Source organism: Lactuca serriola, chromosome 8 (genome assembly GCF_051521515.1).
Source record: "Lactuca serriola cultivar US96UC23 chromosome 8, Lser_US96UC23_V15, whole genome shotgun sequence".
Taxonomy (NCBI): Eukaryota; Viridiplantae; Streptophyta; class Magnoliopsida; order Asterales; family Asteraceae; genus Lactuca; species Lactuca serriola.
This window is the reverse complement of record NC_136415.1, coordinates 335,868,184-335,885,170: the sequence shown is the minus strand read 5'-3', so window position 1 is coordinate 335,885,170 and position 16,987 is coordinate 335,868,184. Positions and strand designations below refer to the sequence as shown.

The following is a 16,987-nucleotide window of genomic DNA, read 5'->3' as shown; positions in this document are numbered from 1 at the left end:
GATCTTTTGGAGTTTGTGAATCATTGGGGTAGATGTTTGAAAAAGAAGTTAATTCTTACTATGATCATTTATGGCATTCTGTGGAGTATTTGGAAAGCCAGAAACGATAGAGTTTTTAACAAGCATGCATTTTCCGCTTTTGTGGGTCTTGGATGAAGTCATTTCTTTTGTTTTCTTTTGGGCTATTCACACGGGTAATTTGAAGATTTGTAACGAGTCTAATTGGTGTTTTCCCCATTCTCTTGTTTCTAAGGATGTCACTTGCTTGGGTTGGGTTTCTTTCTAATGCATTAGTCATTTAAAAAAAATAAGATAAAAAAAAAAATAAGAATGCATGTGCAAATTGAGAATCGGACCATCATTTTTGACTAATAAATTAATAATAAATATTATATTATATTAGTTGGAAGTTCGATTAAAGAGAGTATGCGAGTTTGAACGGTCAAAAGGATGATGGCAATCGGCAGCCAATGGCATTGACATGTATGATTGATTATTGTTCAACTCTCTCTCTCTCTCTCTCTCTCTCTCTCTCTCTCTCCAAAATCATTTACCTCTTCAATCTTCATCCACACACCCACACTTTTTACTTCTTCTTCTTCTTGCATACGCCTGTTACCTCTCAAAGGTACCTTCTTTTCATCTTCGTATCTATCTGTATCTCAATTGCTACCATATACCAATTCCTTGTTGTCTATTTTGTTCCAGATCCTCATCTCTTATTACGACTTTAATTCTATATGTTTCGAAATTCCTCTTTTAGTTATAATTGTATATGCTGAAAATTTCTCTGAGATCTATTTTATATTCATCTTTGGAAAATAAATTGCTTTACCTGGGACAGGTCTACCTAGTTGGTATTTGTTTTCATTATTGGTTGCTGTGGTCTTTGGGTTTTAGTTACTTACTTGGTCACATTTCAACCGCTGAGGTAGACTAGATTCCTCATTCATATACTGTTATACTTCTTCAGCTGTTTAGCGCTAGTTAAATCTAAAAATTTCGCATGTAAATTGTAATCGATACTCTTGAATGACTTGGTTTTCTGTTTGACAAGTCCGTGCTTCCTGTATGCAGGACCTTTTTCCTTGCCTAACTTTACATAACACACCCCACCCATGGCGTCGGTAAGTGTGGTACCTGCATCTGGAGTAAAAGAACCCAGTGGAAATACAGTTGCCGCTGAAAAGTTGCCTGATGAGATGAATGACATGAAAATTAGGGATGACAGGGTTAGTCTCTTAGAGTAGTTTCTTGTTGTTAGGATACTACTATTACTATACCATCAATCAATAAATTTCATTTCTCGATTCTCACCATTAATTAGGAAATGGAGCCTGCAATAGTTGATGGCAATGGGGCAGAGACAGGGCATATAATCGTGACAACCATTGGTGGTAGGAATGGTCAGCCAAAACAGGTAACTTTAATACCCTTCCCTTACTACTACTAAATACTAATTATTAATTAAGACCGAGTGATCCAATTGTTGTTTCCAACATTTACTTCAGACAATTAGTTACATGGCCGAGCGCGTTGTTGGGCATGGATCATTTGGAGTTGTGTTTCAGGTGACTTTTACTTTTTTTTTTTTTTTTTTTTTTTTGGCTTGTTAGTTATTAGAGTGAACCTAAAGCATTGGATTCCAATTCCAGGCGAAATGCTTAGAAACCGGAGAAGCTGTTGCCATTAAAAAGGTTCTACAGGACAAGAGGTATAAGAACCGAGAGCTACAAACCATGCGCATATTGGATCACCCAAATGTTGTTGCCTTGAAGCATTGTTTCTTTTCAACCACAGAAAAGGAGGAACTCTATCTTAACCTTGTATTAGAGTATGTCCCTGAGACCGTGCATCGCGTTATTAAACACTACAACAAGATGAATCAAAGGATGCCCATGATTTATGTGAAACTATACAGTTATCAGGTAACATAACACTTTCTTCTTTTGAATCTTTTAATGTTGAACTTCAGTTATCACAACCTCGTACACTACTAGATTTCTGACCGTGTATTTGTATGATCGCTAATCCATTTTCTTTGATTATATGCTGCTGCAGATTTTCAGAGCCCTGGCCTACATTCATGGTAGTATTGGAGTGTGTCACAGGGACATCAAGCCTCAAAATCTATTGGTACGCTTCTCTACATGTTTGAGAGCAATTTGGTTCAGGTTGATTGTAGATTTATTTCATCATTTTGTGTAGATAACTGAAGTGTCTATATATGTTTCTCCTTAACTCTAACAGGTAAACCCACATACCCATCAGGTGAAGCTATGCGATTTTGGAAGTGCAAAAGTTTTGGTATGTGCCAATGTTTATATCATAAGATATGATATGTTTTTAGGTTGATCTTTGTGTTGCATTACATTTGATGTGTTTTTGATAGGTAAAAGGAGAGCCAAACATTTCTTATATTTGTTCGAGGTATTATCGAGCACCTGAACTAATTTTTGGGGCAACTGAGTACACCACCGCAATAGATATCTGGTCTGGTGGATGTGTTTTGGCAGAATTGCTGCTTGGACAGGTGGGAGGGTCTTTCAGATTCAATTCAAGAACTATTTTTATTTAATGGATTTAATAAACATCGTATTTGTATGACCTGAAAGCATGACTCTCTTGTAATTTCAGCCTCTTTTCCCTGGTGAGAGTGGAGTTGACCAGCTAGTGGAAATCATAAAGGTACGTACTTGTGGTTTTCGAAATGATTCTTCTTTGATATTTGTTATTGGGATTTGTGTGGGGATTATATTATGTAAACTAAACTGAGGTGAAAGACACATTTTTCGCCTTGCAACAACATCAAATGTGTATTATATGTATATGATATGACTCAGAAACAGTTGGTTTTAAAACCATTATTTTTCTGTTTGGTGATAGGTTTTGGGTACCCCAACAAGGGAGGAGATAAAGTGCATGAACCCCAACTATACAGAATACAAATTTCCCCAGATTAAAGCTCACCCATGGCATAAGGTAGGTAGGTAATTAATTTGATGTCACAATCCCTGGCATGGCCTAAAACATACATACAAATTCAATAATATTCTCAGATATTCCATAAGCGGATGCCTCCAGAAGCTGTTGATCTTGTCTCCAGGCTCCTGCAGTACTCCCCAAATCTTCGAAGCACTGCTGTGAGTTGCATCTATTCTATTCTAAATATTAAATATTCTCGAGATAATAATACTAATTGCTAAGTAGAGATCGTTATTGTTGTATTTACTTACAGTTGGAGGCAATGATCCATCCGTTCTTTGATGAGTTACGTGATCCTGCTGCTAGGCTGCCAAATGGGCGTTTCCTTCCACCACTTTTCAATTTCAAGCCCCATGGTAATAACAATTTGGTTCTGTTTGATTTTGATTTTTATTTAAAAAAAAGAGAAAAAACTGTACTGAACTGAAAAGGATGTTTGTGGTTTTTGTAGAGCTTAAAGGGGTGCCTGTGGAGATGGTTACCAAGTTGGTCCCTGAGCATGCCAGGAAGCATTGTGCATTCCTTGGTCTGTAAAAAAAACACAAAAAGGAAGGATACGTATGTTTCTTCATTTGTAGTTGTGTGCCTGCTGTCTAGAGATGTAAAACCTAAATGCTATCCAATATCAATATGCTATATGCTATGCTGACCCTCCTTGTGCAAAGTAAAAAGTAAATGTAACCCCCTATATTCGTTTTCATTCAGTGCAACTGCTCTCTCTCTCTCTCTCTCTCTCTCTCTATATATATATATATATATATATATATATATATATATATATATATATATATATATATATATATATATATACACACACACACACACACACGAGTGGAATACATAGTTTGGAGGTATGTAAAGCTTCCCCAGCTGGTGTAATAAAGTCTCTGATCTCTCTCTCATTAATTGATTGTATTTTATAAAAGGAAGTTGGTTTTGTTGTTACAATGGCTGTTACGTGAATTGCATTGTTCAACTGAAAGGTTGTAAAAAGAAAGGAAGGGATGTGTTTGTGAGGTTTAATTACTAGCTGTGTTTTGATTATCAGATGCCAGGGTTTATTGATTGAATGGATGCAAAAGGATGTGGATTCTTGACAAACAAATGAATGTGAAAATAGTCAAGATTAATATCAAGGGTAATTTGGAAAATATTATATACATTTGTTGAATAGAATCAGTGGTAAAACTTGCAACAATGTTGTAGAGAGGTATATATATATATTTCTTATTTATAGATGGAGGGATGGATGAATTAGTGAGTGACTCCGCATTGTGTTTAAAACCGTCAAAATTGCTCCCAAATCCACAAAACCATAAGTTAAAATTCATCATACAACATTATCAACTGCAAGACCTTAATCAAATTACAGTTTTTTCATCCAACTCATTCAGACTTGGACCATTTATGTGGCAGAATCAGGTCGACCAAAACCCCTCTAGTGATGGCATGGACAGGATTTTGGCAGCAACAATCCTATTTGCAGCTTCTGTGTAGTGGACACCATCCCATACGATGGCTGATGTTACGTTATTGCACATGTTGTATCCCGGCTGCCCGCATGTTGCTTTCACATTGTAATTATTGGGAGGCCCACCATACCCACAGCACGCCTTGAATGGTTCCACGAATCCTGTGCATCATCCATTAATTAATTAACAAATGAATTCCAATATTAATTGATCACCTTTACCTACCAAATTCTGAAGCCTTGGCAAACAGATTGTATTTGATGGTGTAAACATCCACATAAAGGATGGCTGCATCTTTCAGTTCTGATCTCAACTCTTTGCACATGCTGCGTAACCCTTTGTTAAACAGTTTGGCCAAATCATTGTGGACACGAAAGCATCCAATCCTGTCAAGGTCGGTATCATTGTGTGCATGTAATGCAAGCTCTTTAGGAGCACAGCCCTGTGGCCCAGTGCTATATACCCAAAACTTTCTCCCACCAGACTGGTATAAATTCTAGGTTCCACACAAAAGCTTCTTCATTCATCGTAAAATACATTTGTATCAAAGACGAAATGAAATCAAGAGATGCTTACTTGAACAGCTAGTTTGGTTTCAGCTATAAAAGATGGAATTTGGGCTGCAACTGGTGCGTAAGTAAGGTTTGATGCATACAGTGCTTCAAGCAGATCATTTTGTCCAACATCTATCATGTAAAGCGCCTTATGGAATTCATCTTCATTGATAAACTCCCCAGAACCTGTTGTCAGTAGTACGACAGATTAATTAATGATGACTGGTACGGAAGAACGTACATATTACATATTACATACCCAATGAGAGGAGTTGAAGGGAACGATTCTTGAAGTGCAGGAACTGCCGAACTTGAATATCAAGATGAAAAGGAACAAACTGTGGTAGAATCATGGCTCCAGCTACTGCAAAATTTACCCCACTTGTGAAATTTGGTGCCAGCGATTCCAGATATGGGCTCAAATAACCCAGCTTCAGATGCTCACCTGTTGAAAAGAAGAATCAGGAAGAGCAGAGAGATTAAAGAGAGAGAGAGAGAGAGAGAGAGAGAGAGAGAGAGAGGACTGACAGATAAAGTCAAGGATGAGTCGACCGTCACCGAAACGACCAGTGCCTCTGTGAAAGAAGGTAATGCCGTGTGGAAGGCCAATGGGAAGTCCTGCACCGGCCAGCACTCCTCCAGTGTCGGAGTTTGCATCACCAAAGTTAATTACAAGCATATCTGGTCTTGCTCTTGTGGAAGCCGAGATACCAAACACCATCCAGACCCATAGGAGCCACAAAATCATATTCACCCTGTTGAAACTCATTCTCCTACTATACTGCAATCTCGTACAAAATCATTCTCTATTAGTACACCTGCGCTGCAATCTGCAACTTGATATTTAAAAAACCTAAATTGGACGTCGTCATCCATTTGTTCCCTTGTGATTTCATAAGCATAGATTACTGCAACTTGGTTTTATAATTCCTGAAATATGGTTATTCTTTTCTCCTTGGACCTTGCTAGCTGTTTTTCACGTTGACGCTTCCTTTAAATTAATATTTAAAGACCCGTCTCTGACTACTTAGACTACTCTCCCTCACATCATTTTCTCCCCATGCTCCCTCGTTCTTAACAACTTCTTTCCTAGTCAATTTAACGGAAAAAAAACCTGAAAATAATACTAGTTTGTTTTTGAGATAATGTTATAAAAAACTTTAAGTTTAACAGAAAATGTCGGTTTTACCCTTTAACAGATTTTTGGTTTGTTTATGACGTAAATTTTTCATTTGTTTGTCGGTTTTTCCCTTTTGATCTATAATAGAAGGTTTTCAGGTTACCGTGAATTATTTTTTGCGAAAAAACCCATAAATTTCTAAATATTTTGCAAAAAAAACCTTAAGTTATAAACAAATATATATATATATATATATATATATATATATATATATATATATATATATATATATATATATATATTCAAAATTTGATAAAAGTAAATAGTTTTCTAAAAATTTAAGATAAAATTACAAAAATAGTCCCTGTGGTATGCATTTTTTGAGGGGTTTTAGTCCAAACATTGATTTTTTTGGCTTCGTGGTCTTTTTGAACTAGTTTCATTGTGTTTTTGGTCCCTCTGAATAGTGAAATGACTGTAATACCCTTGGGTTATTTATTTTTCATTTCTTTCATTTTTTAAAAATCTAAATATTTATTTATTTATTTAACTAATTAAAAAAAAATAAAAGTCTCTCTCTCTCTCTCTCTCTCTCTCTCTCTCTCCAAAGAAAAAGTCAAAAGAACACCCACCCACCCCACTTCTTCTTCCCTAAGGTCATCCACAATGGGAGTTGTATGGGAGTTTAATGGAATAAATATGAATATAATAAAGAGGAGAGAGAGTGGCATGCAACGGTTCAATGGATTTGTAAAGGAAATTTATTAATTTTTTAAGAATTTAAATGAATGTATACATTCTCTTTCCTACTTGGCATTTCATACCACTCTCCATGGGTTTAATCCATTGGAGATGGCCTAACCCATCTTGTTTATCTTAAACTTCACCCATCTAATCCACAATCTCGTGAAGCCTTACTCTTCTTCATGTGCTTGTTTTCCGGCGAACCACCACCATTACCACACTCTCCTCCATCTTTGTTGTCTGCTATGCACGAGAATCCATCTCACCCATTCTTTCTCCGACATCAACAATCCCAAGGTCACCAGAGCTATTTTTTGATGTTGTATTACCAGCAACACTGATGTGTACTAAATCAGAGTGTAGATTCCAAATCAGAGTTTTTTGTTTAGTTTGAATCTGAACTTACATTAGAGCCGCCACTTGTAACCTAGATTTGATGGCGATTTCCCATTGCAAGATCTTGGTGTAGTTCACCATCGGAGTAACTGAAACGGAGAAACAAAAGCGAGAGTAGTAACGAGGGGTGGTCGACGGGGATGTTACAGCGGACCAGCGGGAGCGACGGCGGTGCAGGTTGGTGTGTACGTGTATGTGTGTGTGTGTGTTTTTCCGATCATCTATAGTTCTTTTAGCTCGTTCTTCTGGGCTAAATGGAGCTTTGTCTCCTTCAACAACAACCCCAATATCCATAAACAATAAAGTTACAAGGATTGGTGGGTCTAAACTCTAGTACCCAAGTTCAACTTGCTTTTGGAGTGTAGATTTGAAATCAGAGTTTGTTTAGTTTGAATCTGCACTGATCGTCGAATTAAGTAGCGTTTTCCAGGAGGGTGTTTAATCCACCATCATAAACTCACAGTGGGGGAAACAATGAAATCAATTGGGTTTTAGTCTATTGATTATTGATTTGGGTTCTCTTGGATTTAAGTATCAAGAATGAGGTTTGCGAGTTTAAGGGAGGAAGACCAAAAAGAAAAAGAAAATAAAAAAATGAAGAGAGAGAGAGAGAGAGAGAGAGAGACTTTTACTTTTTTTAAATAGTTAAATAAATAAATAAGTATGTAGATTTTTAAAAAGTGAAAGAAATGAAAAATAAATAACCCAAGGGTATTACAGTCATTTCACTATTCAGAAGGACCAAAAACGTAATGAAACTAGCTTAGAAGGACCACGAAACCAAAAAAGTCAAGGTTTGGACTAAAACCCCAAAAAATGCATACCACAGGGACCATTTTTGCAATTTTGTCAAAATTTAAATGTCAAAAGTTTATATCAAACTAATATAAGTTTTACTGGACTTATATTATACATCCAAAATTTAAACATATTTTTAGCTTTACGTACGGTAAATTTTATATTGGTTCGATATAAACTTTTTATATTTAAATTTTAAAAAAAGTTACCTAGTTTTATCAAAATTTGAATATATTCCTTGATTAATACTTAAACTTTTCAAAGTAAAATTAAAAAACGTCTGTTAGCTAATAATTAACTATGCTAAAATAGTTAAACGTATGAATAATATGATAATTAAATTCAATTAATTCTTTTTAAAGGAAAATAAAAATATTTATATGCTTAAAGGTTTGTATTGCAGGAATAATAATATATCATATTGACACCCATGTGGCATAGCAGACCCGATCTGCATAGAATTATTAGAAGCCTTGCTTTGCATGATCACAACAACAGTTACACTTCATCACACCGACCATATCATACTCTTAACAAGGAAATATCACTAATCCAGCCCATGCTTGGCTCATCGCAACACCACGAATCTCGTAGGCAGGTTCAGTCGTCTTTTTATTCTTTGATGCATTGCTTCTTTGTCTAGTCTGACCCGAATGTCAGCAATCTAATCGCATTGGACTAGGGGGACTTGACAACACACAATTTATGTGACTGAGTCTATTCCAATGTCATTGGCCGCATACCAATAACATTGGATTGGGGGACTTGATGATATTAGGCCCATTATCATGGTCCAGACAGCTCTGGTGCGCTAGCCTTGCCTGGCGCTCTCATGTCAGCCCTGTCTGGCGATTCCTTGCCAGCCCTGCCTGATGCTTCCTTGCTAGCTCAGCCTGTAGCTTCCTTGCTAGCTCAACATGTCGCATATATATATATATATATATATATATATATATATATATATATATATATATATATATATGTGTGTGTGTGTGTGTGTGTAGTTTATTAAGTCTATTATATTCAATAACAATCGGTTCCAAAAGTCGCAATTGTTACACCCAGCGTACATGCCATGTACGCCCTGCGTACGGACCAATTCTCATATCCATCTTAACTTCTAACAGCCATAATTTCTTCGTCCTAACTCCATTTTCAGCGTTCTTTATATGCACGGAAAGGTATTAAAAAACCCTAAATCTTATATAGTTGATTTTGACTTACCACAAACTGATTTAACACCATAACCCTTGCGAGAAACCTAATTTATAGCTTTTTTCCTTCAACCCTTTGGTCCAACACACAAATCAAAGGGTTTGGCCTTCGAAAACGACATTATCAACCTTTATTAAGGTCTAAAACTTCCTTCCTTTCAAGCCCAAATCTTTTTCATAATCGAACTTCGAATGACGACCCTGAATTGAAAAAGGAAACAAGGTGTTACATTTTGCTTCTTTTTTTCATGTATAGATAAAGTGACTGAATGGGTAACAATGTCTATCTATAAAGTGTTGTATACATAAGTTATGTTCTATTCTAAACAAATTTCACAATATTCATCACTTTTAACATGAAATGAGTTGGGAGGAATAAAGAAGAAAGGAATGGAAAATTTTGTAAAAGTGTTAGTGTCTAAATGCACTAACCCAATTTTTTTTGACTTAACTCATTAACAATTTCACAATATTCATCATTTTATCGTCAAATAAGTAGTTATAGAATTGAAATTAAATCCAATAATTTTACCCTGATTGCAAATTCAAGGAAGTCATTTATTTAAGATTTGTTATAAGGAGCAGGAATTGGATATGCTTATGGCAATGAAAGATGGCAACCAACATTTAGAAGAAACAAAGATCCACCCAAATGAAAAAATGATTGGAAGATTTCAAAAGTTTCTTGAGAATAGGATTATAACATGTTGCATACTTAAGAGAAAATTTAATTAGAAACAACAAATGGCTTGTTATCAAAATTGAACATTGATCTTCAACCAATCAAGGTCATCACTGGTGATAAAACACCATGGGATTGGGAGGAAACCCTAATTCTTCGGGTTTGGCACCCTATTTAAAGGATCATTAGCATCCTTGTGACTCTCCACAACCTCTAGAGAGTCCAGCAAAAACCCTAAACGAGTGTGTGCCGTTTTGTGAGGATTTCAAGGCTTGGAAAGTAGATTTGGTGGAGAGGACTTGAAGATAAGAAGGTAGCAACAAGAGAGCTTGTGTGAATCTCAACTTGTCCTCTCTAGTTTCATTTGGAGGTATCAATTCGTTTTCTTGACTCAAATCCTTTCTAGATCTCATGTGGATGAAGATTTGGGGCTTTTTCCATATTAGGGAGCCTTTTGAGGTGGAGGAGTTGGATCTGAAGTTGCCACTTCAGATCTGGACTCCTCTTTGATCATAGATTCATAGAGTCAAGTTATGGAAATGAATAAACTTCCCTTTTGTGAGTTAAACCCCATTTCATGCTTGTTTATTGCCTTTTGAGATTCCATAGCCATGCAAGTACGTAAAGGTAGCAACTTTACGTTTCTACTACACCTAGGAACCTCGATCTACATCCTGGAACGATTGATTAACTCTAAATCGATGGATTATGGATTAGGTTGTGTGAACTCGACGAGTTGGATGATCTGACTCGACGAGTCATGCTAGGGTTTCTGAGTTCTGAGTCGTAACTAAACTCGACGGGTCTTACGGATGACTCGGCAAGTTTGATGAGTTTAATCGGATTAATAGAATGCTATGGACTCGACGAGTGTGATGCTGTACTCGACGAGTCAGGTCAACATAATTAGTTAACTGTTGACTGTTAAGTTTGACCAGAGGGGACCAGAGCCTTATGAGGGCAGTTTGGGTAATTGGAATTTATGGTGGATCTGGTTAGGTTGGTGTTCGGGAACAAGGTTGGGAAACATTTGATACAACATTTTCGACTCTCTAGCAAGGTGAGTTATCCTCACTATACTAAGGGGTCTAAGGCACCAAGGCCGACCTATTTGATATGTTATCTTGAGCTGTGTTAGATGCTGATTACGACTTAGTGTTGCATGCTAGTGGTTATGCCTGTTAGGTAGGTCTGTAGGACTACCTATGATGCTATAAGATTATTACATGCTCGATTCTTATGATTTATGTGTTTGTTATATGGGATGGGTTAAGGTTGTACTGCTTCGTGCGGTAGCCAACAAACCCTAGGAGCATTCCTGTTACGGGCTAAGGGAGACTCGTACTGTGGGCTCGGGAGCATTCCAGTTACGGGCTAAGGGAGACTCGTACTGTGGGCTCATGGGTATTACAGTCTGTATGGCTGTGGACCCGTTATGTGCTGATCTGTTCAGTTTATTATATGATTGTGTGGACTGTATGAGTATCAATATTTTGGGGGTAACTCACTAAGCTTTCGGGCTTACAGTTTCAGTTTATTGTTTCAGGTACCTCAGGGGATCGTGGCAAGGTGAATGCATGATCGTACAGCTAGCTCCTCACTTTATGTTTATGTTTCTGGGATATACTCTGATAAATAATATTTTGAAAACATAGTTGTAATGTTTGATGAATTTGATGTGTTTTTAAAAGTTTAAATTTGCTTGAAATTTTTGGGTGTTACATACGAGGTTACAAAAAATAAAAAAGAAAAAACAAAAAACAAAAAAAATAAAATAAAACCATAGCATTCATACGAAACCTACGGTGTATAAGTCCACACTGTACAATCTATGCATTGTACACTTGTACATCGTAGGTTTCGTATGAAACCTACGGTTTTAATATATATATATATATATATATATATATATATATATATATATATATATATATATATATGTGTGTGTGTGTGTGTGTGTGTGTGTATGTATATTTTAAATAATTAGCCCAATATATAAAACTACTCCTAATCAACAATATGGTAAAATTTTGATAAAAAATGGATGTACCTCATTGTTCTTTGGGTACTCTATTGAGAGAAAAAAGTAGGTAAAACCAAAAAAATAATAGTCAAAATAACCTAATCTGAAAAATTATACATTATATACTATGGGCCAATGGACCGCAACATTGCCACGAAAAAGTAGTTTTCGACTGTTAACCATAGTCAACTTGCATTGACCGTAGTCAATCCTGATCAATTTACTATTTTGTGGGCTGCTTTTGAATAATGTGTTTTTTTAGATACATAAAGTATTTTAAAACTAATAAGCTATTTTGAAACTTATCCCAACACCCGCTAATGTTTTTATTTTAGGGTTTACCATTTATCCAATATTCAGGGGGTGTTTGGATAGGGAAAAATATGTTGTTTATTGCTTATTGCTTAATCTCACCGCAATAAGCAAATTTAAGTGTTTGGATAAGAGTCTTTAAAAATCAGCTTATTACGGTAGGAATAAGTTAAATAAGCCGATTTTAATAAGCACGAGGGGAATGTTTATTGATCATTTTACTCATATAAGATGTTTTGTTTGTCAAACAATTAAAATGTTTATTGTTTATTGCTTATTTCCACCGCAATAAGCTAATCCAAACATATTTTAAAAAAGTGTTTATTCCTACCGCAATAAGCAAATCTCCCTGTTCTATTAAATGAATAGATTTATTCTTCTATTGACAAGTGTCATAATATTAGAACTCATCATTAATATTATATATTATATGTCCCTTATCATGTCACCTGTCAACCTATTAATTATCCATTTTAAATTTTAAATTTCTCATTTAATTATATTAAATTAATAATTGATTCTCCACTTTAAATTTAAATTTCTTCGATTTAATTATATTAAATTAATAACATTAAACTAAAAATAAAATAAAATCAATACAAATTATATTATATAAATTATATAAGATGATGTATTTGTTGAAATCAAAGGATTATAATTTACGAGCTGATTCTGAGACGGAGATCAGAAGCATTGGCACAAGTCAATTAGGCCAAGAAGAGATTATAATGATCTTCAATCGCTTTATTTCGAAAGCCACACTGTTAACTGATGATGCCTTTAAAATCCCAGGTCACATCTGGACTACTGGACGGAAAATCCCGAATTCATACGCGATTTATGCAACCCACAATCCCTGAAATTGGATTCGCAGGTCGCTCTCCGCCACTGACGGGGACTACAAATTCTAGGGTTTTATCTATACACGCTCTCTTTATTATCATGTTGTTGAGTGTTGTTTATACGTATTAAAATCAAGTATTAGGGCATTGCACTTTAAGCCCAGTTTTGCAATTGTTGGTAAACATTGTGTTTTGGGTTGAAGTTTGATTGTTCTTGTATTGCAAAACACACATACACCATCCTCCTCAAATCCAGAAAGAGACAGCAGCTACATCACTTTGCCATTCCCTCTCTTGATCCCAATATTTAGCTGACTAGATTTGAAAGCTCAGTGGAACAATTAATTAGGTAGAAAAAATTCATGCAGACCCATTCCCATGTCCCAATTTGTATGTCTCTAAATTGAAAAATCTCATTCGAATTCAATAGCTGGAAGTATTTGACTTTAGATATGCATTCTTTTAGTTTCAAATACATAAAACTGAACTAAATCTCATATTATTGCTTTATTAAAGTCTAATATCCCATCCATCAAGTCAACTGCTCTAGTTTTAGTGATGACCTGGAGAGGATTGTAGCAGCAACTACACTATTTGCAGCTTCTGTGTAGTGGACACCATCCCATACGATGGCTGATGTTACATTATTGCATATGCTGTACCCCGGTTGCCCGCATGTGGCTTTCACATTGTAATTGTTGGGAGGCCCTCCATACCCACAGCATGCCTTGAATGGTTCTACAAATCCTGTCAACCAACCCACAAACCACCATTAGTCTCATTATCATTCGCACACTATAAGATGTGTGTGGGTGTGGGCGTGGGGTGCTTTATTACCATATTTTGAGGGCTCTGCGAAGAGATTGTATTTGATGGTGTACACATCCACATACACAATAACTGCATCTTTCAATAACGACCTCAACTCTTTGCACATTTTATGTAAACCTTTGTTAAAAAGTTTTGCTAAATCATTGTGGACACGGAAGCATCCAATTTTGTCAAGGTCGGTAGCATTGTGTGCATGTAATGCAAGCTCTTTAGGAGCACAACCCAGTGGCCCGGTGTTGTGTATCCAGAACTTTCTACCACCATACTGGTATAACGTCTGCATTTCACATATTTTTCAATCATACATCTAATTAAAACAGTAAACAAGATGAAATGAAATCAAGAGATACTCACTTGAACAGCTAGTTTGATTTCTGCTATAAAAGATGGAATTTTGGCTGCAACTGGGGCATAACTGAGATTTGCTGCATATAGTGCGACCAGTAGATCATTTTGTCCTATATCTATCATGTAAACTGCACTACGGAATCCATCTTCATTGATAAAGTTCCCAGAACCTGTTATCATCCAAATTAAAGAAAACAGATAACCAACCAGCCATGCATGCACAAAGTAAGTAATTGCATACATACCGAGGGAAAGGAGTTCAAGTGACCGATTCTTGAAGTGCACGAATTGGCGAACCTGAACATCAAGCTGAAAAGGTACAAATTGTGGTAGAGTCATGGCTCCAGCTACTGCAAAATTTACGCCACTCGTAAAATTTGGTGCCAGTGACTCCAGATATGGGCTCAAATAGCTCAGCTTCAGATGTTCACCTGTTTCAAGAATCAAAATTCATCAAATTTCCCACATAAAGATTATATATATATATATATATATATATATATATATATATAAAATGAGAGAGAGAGAGAAAGAGACTTACAGAAAAAATCAATGATGAGTCGACCATCACCAAAACGGCCGGTGCCTTTGTGAAAGAAGGTAATGCCGTGTGGAAGGCCAATGGGAAGTCCTGCACCGGCCAGCACTCCTCCAGTGTCGGAATTTGAGTCACCAAAGTTAATTATACGAATAGCTGGTCTTGCTCTTGCTCTTGCTCTGGTGGACCCCGACATACCTAACAGTAACACCATACAGACCCATAATATTACCAGCCTCTTCTTCATATCCATCTCCATCCTCATTCATATATAAACCACTACCTAATCTGTCTCTCTAGTTCCAATCTTTTGCTGAAAACCTTCATCTCAATATATACACATGTTGATGACCATCATTTCAGGAATTATTTATAAAATCAAGTTGCACGCAGAAACTTATATATATATATATATATATATATATATATATATATATATATATATATATATATATATATATATATATATATATATATATATATATAAAGGAAACCACAAAGGAAGGGAACATGCATGCATGTGGATCACCACCAGTTGAGGAATTAAATATATCAAGTTGCAGGATGTATATTGTAAAATTAAGGAGCCAAAGCCTAGCTAACAAGGGGCCAAGGGGGCGTGCGTTTACATATACTCTTAGATTTATAAAACATTTTTAGGAATAGGCTTTGTTAATAATATGGGTGGCAATCTTCAACCCAACCCGTAACCCGACATTGACCCAACACGAAAATAAACAGGTTTGGGTTGAGATTTTTGACCCGTCAACCCACCAACCCGTTTATTTCATGGGTTGGGTTGGGTTACTTGTTTGGGTTCGCAGGTCAACCCGTCAACCTGATATATATATATATATATATATATATATATATATATATATATATATATATATATATATATATATATATAATGTTTAAAAAATATATTTAATTATTTATTAGTTTTGAATATTTGATTATCGTTTAATCGTTTTCCGAATTCCAAAACTGCAAAACTTTTTCGAGTCGACTTAGCGTACCCTAGCCCCTAAGAAGCCCCTAATAAAACAGAAATTCAGTCTTCACTCTCCAAACTCACAACTCCGTGTCTCCTGTGTCTCCGTCGATTGAGGCATCGAGTCATCGACTGTCGCAGTACCGCACGCACACCACTCGTCTTCTCGTCCTCCGGTTGTCGCACACCATTCGTCGTCGTCACTCCTGTTTATGACTTTATGTTGAATGTTTAAGACTTTATGACTTCATTTTATTTGTATTTTTTAATTTCATTTTAAAATGTGTTGCTTATTAAATGGGTTATACGGATTGGGTTCGACCCATTGACCCACTGACCCACAAACCCATATACTTATACGTGTTATATGGGTTGGGTTGGGTTGATGTTTTCAACCCGCCAACCCACCAACCCATATATTATATGGGTTGGGTTTGGTCAATGTATTCTGACCCGCCAACCCGAACCCAACCCAATTGTCAGGCCTAGTTAATAAGTGGTATTATCTAGACTTGGTCTCTACTTTAAGGGTTATGTTGGTTAGTCAAAGGTTGCGGTGTTTGGCCTAATCGAATTGGCAGTTATTTAACTTCTTAATTAACTTTCATCTCTCATATATATATATATATATATATATATATATATATATATATATATATATATATATATATATATATATATATATAACTCAAAGTTTCCCGAGAACCCAAGAACTAAAAGTGCACCACTCTCTCAAAAGTTTTAAGGGCTAAGATTTTTAATTACAATCTCGTAATTAAGAGAAGTCTGAATGGTCTGTATGGGTTTTTAACAAATATCATAAGGGTAAATTAGGTATCATCCCTAAAACTCAGAATTTAATACTTTTGAGAACAACGTCTGATCCTTCTCTCATGTGTTCTTCATTGACGATCAAAGACGCCTCCCTCTTCCCTCATCCATCGATCGCCTGCCTCCTCCCTTAATCGGCCACCTCTACCTCTATCGACTGCTAATCGTCACTCCTTGATTCTAGATCAGTGATGTCGAATCGACGAACCAATAAATCGACTTCGTTTCACTCCGATCGTATCACCGACAACATACCCATCGTTGCTGTAGAACTCTAGAAATCAATCGATGTTTCACAAATCC

The 16,987-nt window shown here is 36.1% G+C and overlaps 3 protein-coding genes across 4 annotated transcripts; 1 reads left to right on the top strand and 2 right to left on the bottom strand.

The window, feature by feature from the left end:
- The first annotated feature begins 455 nt into the window (after positions 1–455).
- Positions 456–3,685, top strand: LOC145065943 (shaggy-related protein kinase alpha). 2 transcript variants are annotated; one of them, XM_079013062.1, is made up of 14 exons: positions 456–628; positions 845–931; positions 1,078–1,232; positions 1,328–1,420; positions 1,512–1,571; positions 1,656–1,928; positions 2,062–2,136; positions 2,251–2,307; positions 2,393–2,533; positions 2,638–2,688; positions 2,887–2,982; positions 3,060–3,143; positions 3,239–3,341; positions 3,437–3,685. In XM_079013062.1, exons 3-14 carry the CDS (start codon positions 1,119–1,121, stop codon positions 3,517–3,519), a joined length of 1,230 nt encoding a protein of 409 aa, XP_078869188.1. In that variant the 5' UTR covers positions 456–628; positions 845–931; positions 1,078–1,118; the 3' UTR covers positions 3,520–3,685. The 2 variants fall into 2 exon arrangements, with proteins under 2 accessions (XP_078869188.1, XP_078869187.1); XM_079013061.1 differs by lacking the exon at positions 845–931 and having other exon boundaries at positions 457–628.
- A 604-nt stretch (positions 3,686–4,289) lies between these two features.
- LOC145065945 (GDSL esterase/lipase At3g62280-like) lies at positions 4,290–6,069 on the bottom strand. Its single transcript, XM_079013064.1, has 5 exons — positions 5,540–6,069; positions 5,271–5,456; positions 5,034–5,197; positions 4,683–4,953; positions 4,290–4,618 (listed from the first exon to the last, which is right to left on the bottom strand). The coding sequence occupies exons 1-5, from the start codon at positions 5,778–5,780 to the stop codon at positions 4,404–4,406; spliced, it is 1,077 nt and encodes a 358-aa protein (XP_078869190.1). The 5' UTR covers positions 5,781–6,069; the 3' UTR covers positions 4,290–4,403.
- Positions 6,070–13,541: 7,472 nt separating this feature from the next.
- Positions 13,542–15,202, bottom strand: LOC145065944 (GDSL esterase/lipase At3g62280-like). Its single transcript, XM_079013063.1, has 5 exons — positions 14,863–15,202; positions 14,567–14,752; positions 14,328–14,491; positions 13,980–14,250; positions 13,542–13,889 (listed from the first exon to the last, which is right to left on the bottom strand). The coding sequence occupies exons 1-5, from the start codon at positions 15,122–15,124 to the stop codon at positions 13,675–13,677; spliced, it is 1,098 nt and encodes a 365-aa protein (XP_078869189.1). The 5' UTR covers positions 15,125–15,202; the 3' UTR covers positions 13,542–13,674.
- Positions 15,203–16,987: the final 1,785 nt, after the last annotated feature.

Bases quoted from the DNA above. Each gene is read 5' to 3' on its own strand.
- LOC145065943 (XM_079013062.1), top strand. From the start codon at position 1,119: ATGGCGTCGGTAAGTGTGGTACCTGCATCTGGAGTAAAAGAACCCAGT. The intron at 1,929-2,061 runs GTAACATAACAC...ATGCTGCTGCAG, and splicing joins TGAAACTATACAGTTATCAG to ATTTTCAGAGCCCTGGCCTA. The intron at 3,342-3,436 runs GTAATAACAATT...TGGTTTTTGTAG, and splicing joins TTTCAATTTCAAGCCCCATG to AGCTTAAAGGGGTGCCTGTG.
- LOC145065945 (XM_079013064.1), bottom strand. From the start codon at position 5,780: ATGAGTTTCAACAGGGTGAATATGATTTTGTGGCTCCTATGGGTCTGG. The intron at 5,457-5,539 runs GTCAGTCCTCTC...TCTTTTCAACAG, and splicing joins ACTCATCCTTGACTTTATCT to GTGAGCATCTGAAGCTGGGT. The intron at 5,198-5,270 runs GTATGTAATATG...TACTGACAACAG, and splicing joins CCTTCAACTCCTCTCATTGG to GTTCTGGGGAGTTTATCAAT.
- LOC145065944 (XM_079013063.1), bottom strand. From the start codon at position 15,124: ATGAGGATGGAGATGGATATGAAGAAGAGGCTGGTAATATTATGGGTC. The intron at 14,492-14,566 runs GTATGTATGCAA...GGATGATAACAG, and splicing joins ACTTGAACTCCTTTCCCTCG to GTTCTGGGAACTTTATCAAT. The intron at 14,251-14,327 runs GTGAGTATCTCT...TGTGAAATGCAG, and splicing joins AAATCAAACTAGCTGTTCAA to ACGTTATACCAGTATGGTGG.